We start from the raw sequence: 13,459 nt of genomic DNA, 5'->3' as shown, positions 1-13,459 counted from the left end.
ACCAGTCATACTGCTCGTTCTGTGCGTGATTTCCTGCAAGACAGGAATGTCAGTGTTCTGCCATGGCCAGCGAAGAGCCTGGATCTCACCAGATACCGACTGTTACTTTTGATTTGAACCCCCCCTCCTTTGTTCAGGGACACATTATTCAAATTCTGTTGGTCACATGTCTGTGGAACTTGTTCAGTTTATGTCTCAGCTGTTGAATCTTATGTTCATACAAATATTTACACATGTTAAGTTTGCTGAAAATAACCGATGTTGACAGTGAGAGGACGTTTCTTTTATTCTTTTAGTTTGTGTTGACAGCATATGGACTCTACTCAATTTTGTATAATTGCATTGTATGAATGCAATATTATTGTATTTTGAAAGTTACATATCTTGAAACTTGTTTTCCTGACATGCAAAACATTTTGGGACTATATCAACAATGGACTAACAAAACAAATCCACAAATATCGTTTTTGGATGGAGTTTTCCTTTAGGCCAGGGAGCTAAAATGTGGAGACAAAACATTTAGACAACAGGATTTTCTTTCCCTAGGTCATTTGAGGCACTTAAATGAATTAAAAGTGAGAAAAGTGGACATTAGCTAACAGAATTTTCACCAGTCATATTTTGTTGTGAGACAAATAACTATCATAGTGACGACAGCTTCTTTCATTGAAGTAAGAAGGTAACAGAAAGAATGTGTCACCACAGTATAACAAACAATATAACGCACCCATTTAATTGAACCTTCATGTAACCTTAATGATGCATCATTCAATAAGAATAACTTCACGCAAGAGACAGCATGATATTTGCATGGAAGACAATTGACATTGAAGATAAGATAATTATAAAACGACTTACAATTGCACTACTTTACAGAACACAATAACAAGGCCCTCTGACATTCACTGTAGGAAAAACAACAATTTACTCATTCACTCATTCACGTCATACACATAAAAAAAATAAGCATTTGAAAGGGTAGAAAAATTAAAATTCCAAAGTCTCTGCACACTGTTCAGGCTCTGAAATGATCCACTTAAAATCCAGAATTCCATCTCTAATTCCATACAATAAAAACAGTTCAGGGTTTAACTGTTGAAGATTGGCCGTCGAGCTATCCGGAGCACTTTGTAAGTGTTGAGCCCAGGAGAGTCGAATCCAGGCGACACGCCCTTCTCGTTGAAATAATAGAAGTTAAAGAGTTGCCTGTCCTGGGTCTCCAGAGACACTGAGATGCTGTTGACCTTAAGCTTGCAGGGGTACTCCCCCTCGAACACCACCCTGAACACCCTCTCCTGCAGGAAGTCCAGCCTGATAGTCCTGTACTTGGCCAGCATCATGGTGTCCACCTGGGGCCCAAACTGCTGCATGACCAGCACCCCGCCCAAACTCGCCTTTATCTCATAGAAGGTCATGTTCTGGTAGGTGAAGAGGCCCACATAGGGCGTGGGGTCGGGCGGCGGCGAGAGCTTGCGCTGTGCATTCCTGAAAGCGCTCTCCATGGCTGGGATGAGATGGCTGTAGGCCTGAGTGACCAGATCCCCGTCCATTATTGGCGGCCTCACCCCGGCCATCAGCACCACCAGGCCCAGCTTCAGTCGGGGAACCAGGGAGAAGGTGGTGGCGTAGCCGTCCAGGTCTCCGTCCTTACGAACCACCTCATAGCCCAGCTGCTCGTTGACCTCCCAGGGAGTGCCAGTGTAGTTGGCGAAGTAGCCCTGGTGGCAGCGAAACAGAGGGGTCAACAGGGTCTTCAGGGTGTCATGTTGGAGGAGGGGCCGGCTGTAAGCCCCCAGAAGCACCATGGCTAGTTTGGCCATGTCGGCCGCCGTGGAGTACATCTGGCCAGCGGGCCGATACCAGCCCAGGTCGTAGAGGGGTGCCGATTGGCCGCTGCTGTACACGCCCACTGCCATCTGGCTCTGAATGGCTGGGGTTATATCAAAGCCTGTGTCCTCCATCCCCAGCTGCTCCAGGATGTTGTCGGACACCCAGCTCTCGTAGTCGGATTTTGCAAAGTTCTCGGCCAAGACATTAGCCAATAAAGAGAAGGCCACGTTGCTGTAGTGACATCTAGGGAAGCGAGAGGAAGTATTGGTGATTTTTACATTTAAGTCATTTTAGCAGACACGTTTATCCAGAGTGAAACAGGAGCAATTAGGGTTAAGTGCCTTGCTCAAGGACACGTCAACAGAATTTTCCCCTAGTCGGCTTCGGGATTCATACCAGAAACCTTTCTGTTATTGGCCCAAAGCTCTTAACCACTAGGGTAACCTGCAACCCCATGTCACAGTCACATTAAAGCACCACCACCCTTTACCAAAATCGACTGAATAAGCTCTTAACAGGAAGGGGAATGAGGTGCATCTTACTTGGTGCCTGGGTCTGCCACCAGGACATCATCCTGTAATAGATCTATAGCAGCGTCTGTGTCTCCACCCCAGAGTAGATTTGTTGACCGAAGCCGTCTGGGTAACCCTGAAGACGAAACAAATTCTGGAGTCAAAAGAATGTCAAACGTTCTGGAGTCAAAGGAATGTACAAGGCAACTCCCTTTATCACATAGTGCTTTCCTCAGGTTTAATCCCGTGAGAGTACAGTACATTACATTACAGCACAGTCCGAGGGATCTGGTCAGGACAAAAGGCTAATAGGCCAGGAGCTTATTACTGCCATCATTAGGGACAAGTCTCGATCTAAGTATAGCCTCTCTCCCCACTCACGCAATGCCCAAGGTAAGCTAAGGTTAATGTACAGTCATGAAGAGGAAGAGTGCCTTCACCAGAGAGCTGACCGGCCATCCTGCGCAGGGTGACAGAGGGAGAGCGTGGCTGGGTATCTCTGTCAGAACCAGCCTTGACATCCACTACTCCCCGCCGCTTCCCCAGCGGGTTCTTGATGGTGAAGTTTGCCGCATACTTCTCCAAAGGGTCATCCAAGGAGGCCACCTTCCCCTCCTCCCATAGCTTGTACAGCATCAGTGTCGGGAAGATCTTTGAGAGACTTGCAATTCTGTTGGGGAAACAGTTGTTGAGTGTTATTACTCCTGCAACCATTCACCTTTGTGGCACATCTCAGAATATTCTCATTGTCAACCTGACCAGGTCTCTGGAAATAGACACAAATCTGTCACGGAAATCATGTACATCTCATCTAACATGTTTCTAACAAATGTTTTAACAACAGAGGAGAGCAGAGCTCACCTGTACACTGTGTATTCGTTGGGTGGAGGCGAGGAGGGATCACTCCCGTTCCTTCTGCCAAAGTTTCCGTTCCACAACACAGAGTCGTTGAAGACAACGATGGCAGACAGAGCTGGTAGTGTAGTGTCATGAATACTTAACCTTAGGACAACATCTATCTGTATGGGGGGGAAAAATGGCATCTTGTGAAGAAAAATGTGCTTGTTGTGCTTTCTGCCTCAAAAACAACACAGGGCAAATCTGTCATGTTTGACAAAGTAAAGTAAAGTCAATGCCAAATAGGCAGCTACACATGTCTGTATATATAGTCTAGTGCTCGTCTAATTCACGTTTGTTATCAAACAAATTCCATTCATGATCTCACGATTTGAAATGTTATTGTTGACCTTTTCTAATGCTTCCTTGAGTGCAGGGATGGGATGTTCCAGGAGTACTGGCTCAGGGAAACGAGGGCACATCTTTTCCTCCTTCACCTCAATGTTCACAACATTGCCTGTGGACAGAAAGAAAAGGGGTGTAACAAGTGCAGGTGGTGAATCACACTTCACGTGGTACCAAACTGGGCCGTTAAGCCAGTTCACGTCTACTAACGTCAATCATTTTCAGTTGCAACAGAAAAAGACTGTTTGAGTGAGGGAGGTTCATCCAATTCTCTTTGGCAACATGGTCCCATTATGTTAAAGTGGTGACATTTAACCATTGTGGTTGTTTTAGGTCACCTTATCTCACATATTAGTTGTGTAATTTACTATCTGATGTGAGGATTTGTCTGTGTTACAAATGGTAGACAATACTCATTCTGTTGCCAGTTTATGTTATTCTGTACCAGGCTATGTACAGCAGGGCCGTGCACAGACCTTTCACGGGGCAGGTGCTCAAAATGAAAAAAGGGCACCCACCTGAGCCTATGGCGACAGATGAAGAACCCCTTAAGGTTCTAGATAGCAACTAGTATAGTGAATTTTAAGCACAGATTCAACCACAAAGACCAGGGAGGTTTCTCAATGCCTCACAAAGAAGGGCACCAATTGGTAGATGTGTAAAAAAAAAAAAAAAGCAGATGCTGAATATACCTTTGAGCATGGTGAAGTTGTTAATTAGGCTTTGGATGGTATATCAATACACCCAGTCACTACAAAGACACGTGTCCTTCCTATCTCAGTTGCCGGAGAGGAAGGAAACTGCTCAGGGATTTCACCATGAGACCAATGGTGATTTTAAAACAGTTACAGAGTTTACTGGCAGTGATAGGAAAAAACTAAGGATGGATCAACAACATTGTAGTTACTCCAAGATACTAACCTAAATGACAGAGTGAAAAGAAGGAAGCCTGTACAGAATTCAAATATTCCAAAACATGCATCCTGTTTGCAACAAGACACAAATACTGCATAAAATGTGGCAAATGTTTTACTTTTTGTCCTAAAGACAAAGCGTTATGTTAGGGGCAAAACCCGACACAACACATTACTGAGTACCACTCTTCATATTTTAGAGACTTACCCAAAAATACTATGTAACAGCTGTAAACACCACCAAAGGTGCTTCTACAAAGTATTGACTCAGGGGTGGGAATACTTATGTGAATTAGATACATTTCTAAAAACAAGATTTCACTTTGTCATTGTCTGTAACACCACAAAATGTGGAATAAGTCAAGGGGTATGAATACTTTCTGAAGGCACTGTACGGTGGGTAGCTAGAGTGTAGACTACCTGTGTTGCTGCTGCTCTGCTGCCCTGACACAGTGCAAACCCTGACTGCAGAAGGGTCGGAGGTCAGAGGGTCGCAGATGCAGCTGCTCCTCTCTATGTCTTTCTGCTTCGCTCTGCTGCGCATAGGCTGTCAGCCAACCAGACCAAATATTGATAATGATATAAATCAAGTGTTCCTCAAATCTTATGCTGCAGGGGGTGCAGGGGGTGGTGGTATAATTATAATACAAATAATAACTATACAACCACCCAAAAGTACACTTGGTGAGTGAGAGGACAACGGGACAGGTGTTCAGGGGACAGGTAGACCCCTATCTGTGCACATGCCTGATCTACAGTATGTGTCCTGTACAGGAACACCCACTTTCGTACCACTTCATACTCTTCCTCCCTCCCGCCCCTGGTGTTAAAGCCTGCATTAAAGGGCCCGGTAATCCAGCAGCTTTGTGTAATCCCCAGCAGCCCCTGCAAACGAGCAATTAAGACAAAGAGGATAAGGAAGCCACATGTACAAAAGTGTTTCCGTGTTAAAACCCACATCGAAGTATTTTTGTCTGCTTGGGCGAAATGGCTACACCTCAACGGTCCCCCATTAGAACACACTCACAATTCAAGAATGGCTCTTGAATCAGTGGATGTATGGAACCACACATGGGATGGGACATTCTCTTTTGACTCTTACCTATTTTTAATTTTGGCATCCTGTACTGCCAAATAAAGCATCCCGTCATGACCAAGGATATCAGCAAAAAGACCACCATGCCTAACTTAGTCCATTTCACCTTCATCTTGCTGGTCTGGTGGTCTTGCCCAAGGTTGGACAGGCTGGAAATGACATGAAAGTTAGTTGCACCTCTTACAGTCTTTATCAATAGAATCCTAATTGTCCTCAATCAAATAGATTTCCTAATTAAGTATTCTTTGGCATGTGAGGATAAATTGGTTAGGGGATAAAAAAACGTCTGATTAACACAACAGTAGTTAATGTCTTTCCAAAAGAAAACATGACATTGAAACAGAAGCTTGTTGCATCAAGCCTATAGTAGCCTATAGCAATACAAGCCTATAGCAAAACAAGACTATCGTAGCCTATAGCAATACAAGCCTATAGCAAAACAAGACTATCGTAGCCTATAGCAATACAAGCCTATAGCAATACAAGCCAGAACACTGTCAATGCCAAGTGCTAATGCAATAATATGTACTTTCATAGATAGAATCATATTGACTGTATAAATACAGTGCAGCCGACTTACCACTCAGTATGCTCACTTTTCCAGCTGAGAGAAGTTCCACAAAACCCAAACTTCTCACATCACTGATGTTTCATCTTCAGTAGGATGCTAGCAAAACCCCACCATCCAACCTCTCCAGTTACTTCAGTACTCTTTCACAGAGACATACAGTACATGTAGAGTAACCAATGGCTCCCAATCATTCACTTGCTACCTGCTACTACCTACCCACACTTAATCCTAGTCGGTGATCCCTGAATGAGTGAATCAATTCCCTGTCCGCAAACTAGGGGCCGTGACGTCATAATCTCCAGAGATTCTGCTGTAAAGCCATGCTGGAGAAGGCCTAGGAGAGGAGGGAACCCTTAAGCTCTCATCCTCAGCAATAAAATCAGTTCAAGCTGAACGGGGGGAGGGCGAATTGATTCACTTCACAAATCACACTATACCAGGGTTCCCCTAGCAAATAAAACCCGCTGGTGATTTTATTTGCAACCTCAAGTTTTCTTTTAGAAATAAATATTTTTTATTATAATATAATTTTCCTTGTTTCAACTCAGCATCATAAACAAATTGGCCGGCTGGTAGTTTTATTTGCAGCCTCAAGTTCTCTTTTAAATATATATATTTTTAATTATTATATAATTTTCCTTGTTTCAGGTCAACATCGTAAACAAATTGTACATACAGTACCAGTCAAAAGTTTGGACACACCTACTCAATCAAAGGTTTTTCTTTATTTTTACTATTTTCTACATTGTAAAATAATAGTGAAGACATCAAAACTATGAAATAACACATATAGAATCATGTAGTAACCCAAAAAAGTTTTAAACATATATTTATATTTTAGATCTTCAAAGTAGCCTCCCTTTCCCTTGATGACAGCTTTGCACACTCTTGGTATTCTCTCAACCAGCTTCATGAGGAATGTTTCCCAACAGTCTCGAAGGAGTTCCGACATATGCTGAGCAAATGTTGGCTGCTTTTCCTTCACTCTGAGATCCAACTCATCTCAAACCATCTCAATTGGGTTGAGGACGGATGATTGAGGAGGCTAGGTCATCTGATGCAGCAGTCCATCACGCTCCTTGGTCAAGTAGCCCTTACACAGCCTGGAGGTGTGTTTTGGGTCATTGTCCTGGTGAAAAACAAATGATAGTCCCACTAAGAGCTGGCATATCGCTGCAGAACGCTGTGGCAGCCATGCTTGTTAAGTGTGCCTTGAATTCTAAATAAATCCCTGACAGTGTCACCAGAAAAGCACCCCCACACCATCACACCTCCTCCTCCATGCTTTACTGTGGGATCCACACATGCGGAGATCATCTGTTCACCTACTCTGTGTCTCACAAAGACACGGTGGTTGGAACCAAAAACTTCAAATTTGGACTAATCGGACCAAAGGACAGATTTCCATCGGTCTAATGTCCGTTGCTCGTGTTTCTTGGCCCAACCAAGTCTCTTCTTCTTATTGGTGTCCTTTAGTAGTGGTTTCTTTGCAGAAATCCGACCATGAAGGCCTAATTCACACAGTCTCCTCTGAACAGTTGATGTTGAGATGTGTCTGTAACTTGAACTCTATGAAGTATTTATTTGGGCTGCAATTTCTGAGGCTGGTAACTCTAATGAACGTATCCTCTGCAGCAGAAGTGACTCTGGTTCTGCCTTTCCTGTGGCGGTCCTCATAAGAGCCAGTTTAATCATAGCGCTTGATGGTTTTTGCGACTGCACTTGAAGAAACTTTTAAGGTTTTTAAATTTCCGCATTTACTGACCTTCATATCTTAAAGTAGTGATGGACTGTCATTTCCCTTTGCTTATTTGAGCTGTTCTTGCGATAATATGGACTTGTCTTTTACCAAATAGGGCTATCTTCTGTATACCAACCCTACCTTGTTACACACAACTGATTGACTCAAACGCATTGCTTCTTGCGACTCTCAAACCCGGATCCGGGAGCGTAATCATCGCCTCAAACTAATTAGCATAACGCAGCGGACATAAATATCCCTAAAAAATCTTCCTATTCATGAAAATCACAAATGAAATATATTGAGACACAGCTTAGCCTTTTGTTAATCACACTGTCATCTCAGATTTTCAAAATATGCTTTACAGCCAAAGCTAGACAAGCATTTGTGTACGTTTATCATAGCCTAGCATAGCATTATGCCCTGCTAGCAGCAGGCAACATTTTCACGAAAGTAAGAAAAGCAATCAAATTAAATAATTTACCTTTGAAGAACTTCGGATGTTTTCCCTCAGGAGACTCCCAGTTAGATAGCAAATGTTCCTTTTTTCCAAAAATATTATTTTTGTAGGCGAAATAGCTCCGTTTGTTCTTCACGTTTGACTGAGAAATCGACCGGAAAATGCGGTCACTACAACGCCAAACTTTTTTCCAAATTAGCTCCACAATATCGACAGAAACATGGCAAGCGTTGTTTAGAATCAATCCTCGAGGTGTTTTTCACATATCTATTCGATAATATATCCCCCGGGACAATTGGTTTCTCATTAGAAGCGATTGGAATAATGGCTTGGAATAATGGCTACTTTACGCAATATTTTCTGCGTGAGCCATCATGTGACCACTTGCTCAATGTGGTCCCTTACGGCTATTCTTCAACATAAATGTGTAAAAAGACGTCACAATGCTGTAGACACCTTGGGGAATACGTAGAAAGCGTAAGCTCATTCGTAGCCCCTTCACAGCCATATAAGGAGTCATTGGCATGCAGCACTTTCAAAATATGGGGCACTTCCTGATTGGATTTTTATCTGGGTTTCGCCTGTAACATCCGTTCTGTTGCACTCACAGACAATATATTTGAAGTTTTGGAAACGTTAGAGTGTTTTCTATCCAAAGCTGTCAATTATATGCATAGTCGAGCATCTTGTCGTGACAAAATATCCCGTTTAAAACGGGAACGTTTTTTATCCAAAAATGAAATACCGCCCCCAGAGTTCCAAAAGAAGGAAAGAAATTCCACAAATAGCTTTTAACAAGGCACACCTGTTAATTGAAATGCATTCCAGGTGACTACCTCATGAAGCTGGTTGAGAGAATGCCAAGCCTGTGCACATCTGTCATCAAGGCAAAGGGTGGCTACTTTGAAGAATCTCAAATATACACTTCCCAGGAGTCACGTGTATCCCCTGTCACAGGAGGAGACGGTGGCTATGGAGACATATGTCACCAAATCTCTGGGACAGGGGTACATTCGGCCCTCCACATCACCTATCTCGTCTAGTTTATTTTTTGTGAAGAAGAAGGAGGGAGGTCTGCGTCCGTGCATTGACATTAGAGATCTAAATTCTATCACAGTGGGGTTCAGTTACCCGCTACCTCTCATCGCCACGGCGGTGGAGTCATTCCATGGAGCATGCTTCTTCACAAAACTGGATCTTAGGAGCGCGTATAACTTGGTGCGAATCCGGGATGAGTGGAAAACCACGTTTAGTACCACATCTTTCTAATATGAGTACCTCGTCATGCCGTATGGGTTGAAAATGCTCACGGGCAGGGTGGAGTGGTTTACATCGATGACATACTGGTCTATTCCGTCACACGCGCGCCGCGCATGTGTCTCTGGTGCGCAAGGTACTTGGGCGACTGTTGGAGCATGACCTGTATGTCAAGGCCGAGAAATGTGTGTTCTCCAAACAATCCGTCTCTTTCCTGGGGTATCGCATTTCCACATCTGGGGTGGTGATGGAGTGTGACCGCATTTCGGCCGGGCGTAATTGGCAGACTCCGACCACGGTAAAGGAGGTGCAGCGGTTTTTAGGGTTCGCCAATTACTTCCGGAGATTTATCCAGGGTTTTGGGCAGGTGGCTGCTCCCATCACCTCACTGCTGAAGGGGGGGCGGTGCGTTTGCGGTGGTTGGCGGAGGCGGACAGAGCTTTTGGTCGTCTGAAGGCGTTGTTTACCGATGCTCCCGTATTGGCGCATCCGGACCCCTCTCTGGCATTCATAGTGGAGGTGGACACGTCCGAGGCTGGTGTTGGAGCCATGCTATCGCAGCGCTTGGGCACGCCCCCGAAGCTTCGCCCCTGCTGAAGCTCAGTCCGGCGGAGCAAAACTATGATGTGGGGGATCGGGAGTTGCTGGCTTTGGTAAAAGCTCTGAAGGTGTGGAGACATTGGCTTGAGGGGGCGAAACACTCTTTTCTCATCTGGACTGAACACCGTAATCTGGAGTATATCCGGGGGCGAGGAGACTGAATCCTCGTCAGGCAAGGTGGGCGATGTTTTTCACTAGATTTCGCTTCACTAACTCTTACAGACCAGGTTCCCGTAACGCGAAGGCTGGCGCACTGTCCCGTCTCTATGATACCGAGGAGCGGCCCATCGATCCCACCCCCATACTTAAGGAGAATGCATTTGCGGGGCCACAAAGAGTAATGTTTTAAGAAGATTGAGCTGTGCTCAGGTATGTGTGGGCCTGTTCCCAACTACACCCAGTACAAATTGCCATGTGAACATGCCCCCAGCTCCGTTTGGACATTTTCCCAGAAGTCCAAAACAGATTGCCACGAGGGCCTTTTTCCTTCTTACACTTCAACACGTATCTGAGAATTCTGCTTTCATTTTATTACATACAGTACAGGTCAAAAGTTTGAACACACCTGCCACGCCTGCTCCCGCGCCAGGCTGCCCATCATTACGCACACCTATGGGCTGTACTCGGCCTTGTCTCAGGATGGTAAGTTGGTGGTTGAAGATATCCCTCTAGTGGTGTGGGGGCTGTGCTTTGGCAAAGTGGGTGGGGTTATATCCTTCCTGTTTGGCCCTGTCCGGTGGTATCATCGGATGGGGCCACAGTGTCTCCTGACCACTCCTGTCTCAGCCTCCAGTATTTATGCTGCAGTAGTTTATGTGTCGGGGGCTAGGGTCAGTTTGTTATATCTGGAGTACTTCTCCTGTCTTATCCGGTGTCCTGTGTGAATTTAAGTATGCTCTCTCTAATTCTTTCTTTCTCTCTCTCTCTCGGAGGACCTGAGCCCTAGGACAATGCCTCAGGACTACCTGGCATGACATTTACATTACATTTAAGTCATTTAGCAGACGCTCTTATCCAGAGCGACTTACAAATTGGTGCTTTCACCTTATGACATCCAGTGGAACAGCCACTTTACAATAGTGCATCTAGGTCTTTTAAGGGGGTGAGAAGGATTACTTTATCCTATCCTAGGTATTCCTTAAAGAGGTGGGGTTTCAGGTGTCTCCGGAAGGTGGTGATTGACTCCGCTGTCCTGGCGTCGTGAGGGAGTTTGTTCCACCATTGGGGGCCAGAGCAGCGAACAGTTTTGACTGGGCTGAGCGGGAACTGTACTTCCTCAGTGGTAGGGAGGCGAGCAGGCCAGAGGTGGATGAACGCAGTGCCCTTGTTTGGGTGTAGGGCCTGATCAGAGCCTGGAGGTACTGAGGTGCCGTTCCCCTCACAGCTCCGTAGGCAAGCACCATGGTCTTGTAGCGGATGCGAGCTTCAACTGGAAGCCAGTGGAGAGAGCGGAGGAGCGGGGTGACGTGAGAGAACTTGGGAAGGTTGAACACCAGACGGGCTGCGGCGTTCTGGATGAGTTGTAGGGGTTTAATGGCACAGGCAGGGAGCCCAGCCAACAGCGAGTTGCAGTAATCCAGACGGGAGATGACAAGTGCCTGGATTAGGACCTGCGCCGCTTCCTGTGTGAGGCAGGGTCGTACTCTGCGGATGTTGTAGAGCATGAACCTACAGGAACGGGCCACCGCCTTGATGTTATTTGAGAACGACAGGGTGTTGTCCAGGATCACGCCAAGGTTCTTAGCGCTCTGGGACGAGGACACAATGGAGTTGTCAACCGTGATGGCGAGATCATGGAACGGGCAGTCCTTCCCGGGAGGAAGAGCAGCTCCGTCTTGCCGAGGTTCAGCTTGAGGTGATGATCCGTCATCCACACTGATATGTCTGCCAGACATGCAGAGATGCGATTCGCCACCTGGTCGTCAGAAGGGGAAAGGAGAAGATTAATTGTGTGTCGTCTGCATAGCAATGATAGGAGAGACCATGTGAGGTTATGACAGAGCCAAGTGACTTGGTGTATAGCGAGAATAGGAGAGGGCCTAGAACAGAGCCCTGGGGGACACCAGTGGTGAGAGCACGTGGTGAGGAGACGGATTCTCGCCACGCCACCTGGTAGGAGCGACCTGTCAGGTAGGACGCAATCCAAGCGTGGGCCGCGCTGGAGATGCCCAACTCGGAGAGGGTGGAGAGGAGGATCTGATGGTTCACAGTATCGAAGGCAGCCGATAGGTCTAGAAGGATGAGAGCAGAGGAGAGAGAGTTAGCTTTAGCAGTGCGGAGCGCCTCCGTGATACAGAGAAGAGCAGTCTCAGTTGAATGACTAGTCTTGAAACCTGACTGATTTGGATCAAGAAGGTCATTCTGAGAGAGATAGCGGGAGAGCTGGCCAAGGACGGCACGTTCAAGAGTTTTGGAGAGAAAAGAAAGAAGGGATACTGGTCTGTAGTTGTTGACATCGGAGGGATCGAGTGTAGGTTTTTTCAGAAGGGGTGCAACTCTCGCTCTCTTGAAGACGGGAGGGACGTAGCCAGCGGTCAGGGATGAGTTGATGAGCGAGGTGAGGTAAGGGAGAAGGTCACCGGAGATGGTCTGGAGAAGAGGAGGGGATAGGGTCAAGCGGGCAGGTTGTTGGGCGGCCGGCCGTCACAAGACGCGAGATGTCATCTGGAGAGAGAGGGGAGAAAGAGGTCAGAGCACAGGGTAGGGCAGTGTGAGCAGAACCAGCGGTGTCGTTTGACTTAGCAAACGAGGATCGGATGTCGTCGACCTTCTTTTCAAAATGGTTGACGAAGTCATCTGCAGAGGGGGGAGGGGGAGGAGGATTCAAGAGGGAGGAGAAGGTGGCAAAGAGCTTCCTAGGGTTAGAGGCAGATGCTTGGAATTTAGAGTGGTAGAAAGTGGCTTTAGCAGCAGAGACAGAGGAGGAAAATGTAGAGAGGAGGGAGTGAAAGGATGCCAGGTCCGCAGGAGAGGCGAGTTTTCCTCCATTTCCGCTCGGCTGCCCGGAGCCCTGTTCTGTGAGCTCGCAATGAGTCGTCGAGCCACGGAGCGGGAGGGAGGACCGAGCCGGCCTGGAGGATAGGGGACATAGAGAGTCAAAGGATGCAGAAAGGGAGGAGAGGAGGGTTGAGGAGGCAGAATCAGGAGATAGGTTGGAGAAGGTTTGAGCAGAGGGAAGAGATGATAGGATGGAAGAGGAGAGAGTAGCGGGGAGAGAGAGCGAAGGTTGGGACGGC

At 46.3% G+C, this 13,459-nt stretch overlaps 1 protein-coding gene across 1 annotated transcript; it reads right to left on the bottom strand.

Annotated features, from left to right (window-relative positions):
• Window positions 1–261: 261 nt before the first annotated feature.
• Window positions 262–6,761, bottom strand: LOC115132788 (putative beta-lactamase-like 1). The gene is made up of 7 exons (XM_029665528.2): window positions 6,175–6,761; window positions 5,601–5,743; window positions 3,590–3,696; window positions 3,204–3,361; window positions 2,783–3,012; window positions 2,373–2,478; window positions 262–2,073 (listed from the first exon to the last, which is right to left on the bottom strand). Exons 2-7 carry the CDS (start codon window positions 5,704–5,706, stop codon window positions 1,089–1,091), a joined length of 1,692 nt encoding a protein of 563 aa, XP_029521388.2. The 5' UTR covers window positions 5,707–5,743; window positions 6,175–6,761; the 3' UTR covers window positions 262–1,088.
• Window positions 6,762–13,459: the final 6,698 nt, after the last annotated feature.

The sequence above is a fragment of the Oncorhynchus nerka genome, linkage group LG7 (assembly GCF_034236695.1).
Source record: "Oncorhynchus nerka isolate Pitt River linkage group LG7, Oner_Uvic_2.0, whole genome shotgun sequence".
NCBI classification, from domain to species: domain Eukaryota; kingdom Metazoa; phylum Chordata; class Actinopteri; order Salmoniformes; family Salmonidae; genus Oncorhynchus; species Oncorhynchus nerka.
Note: the sequence above shows the minus strand (reverse complement) of the source record. Positions and strands in the feature narration are given on the sequence as shown.

Bases quoted from the DNA above. Each gene is read 5' to 3' on its own strand.
- LOC115132788 (XM_029665528.2), bottom strand. From the start codon at position 5,706: ATGAAGGTGAAATGGACTAAGTTAGGCATGGTGGTCTTTTTGCTGATA. The intron at 2,479-2,782 runs GTGAAGGCACTC...TTTCGTCTTCAG, and splicing joins GATGGCCGGTCAGCTCTCTG to GGTTACCCAGACGGCTTCGG. The intron at 2,074-2,372 runs GTAAGATGCACC...TCGCTTCCCTAG, and splicing joins GTGGCAGACCCAGGCACCAA to ATGTCACTACAGCAACGTGG.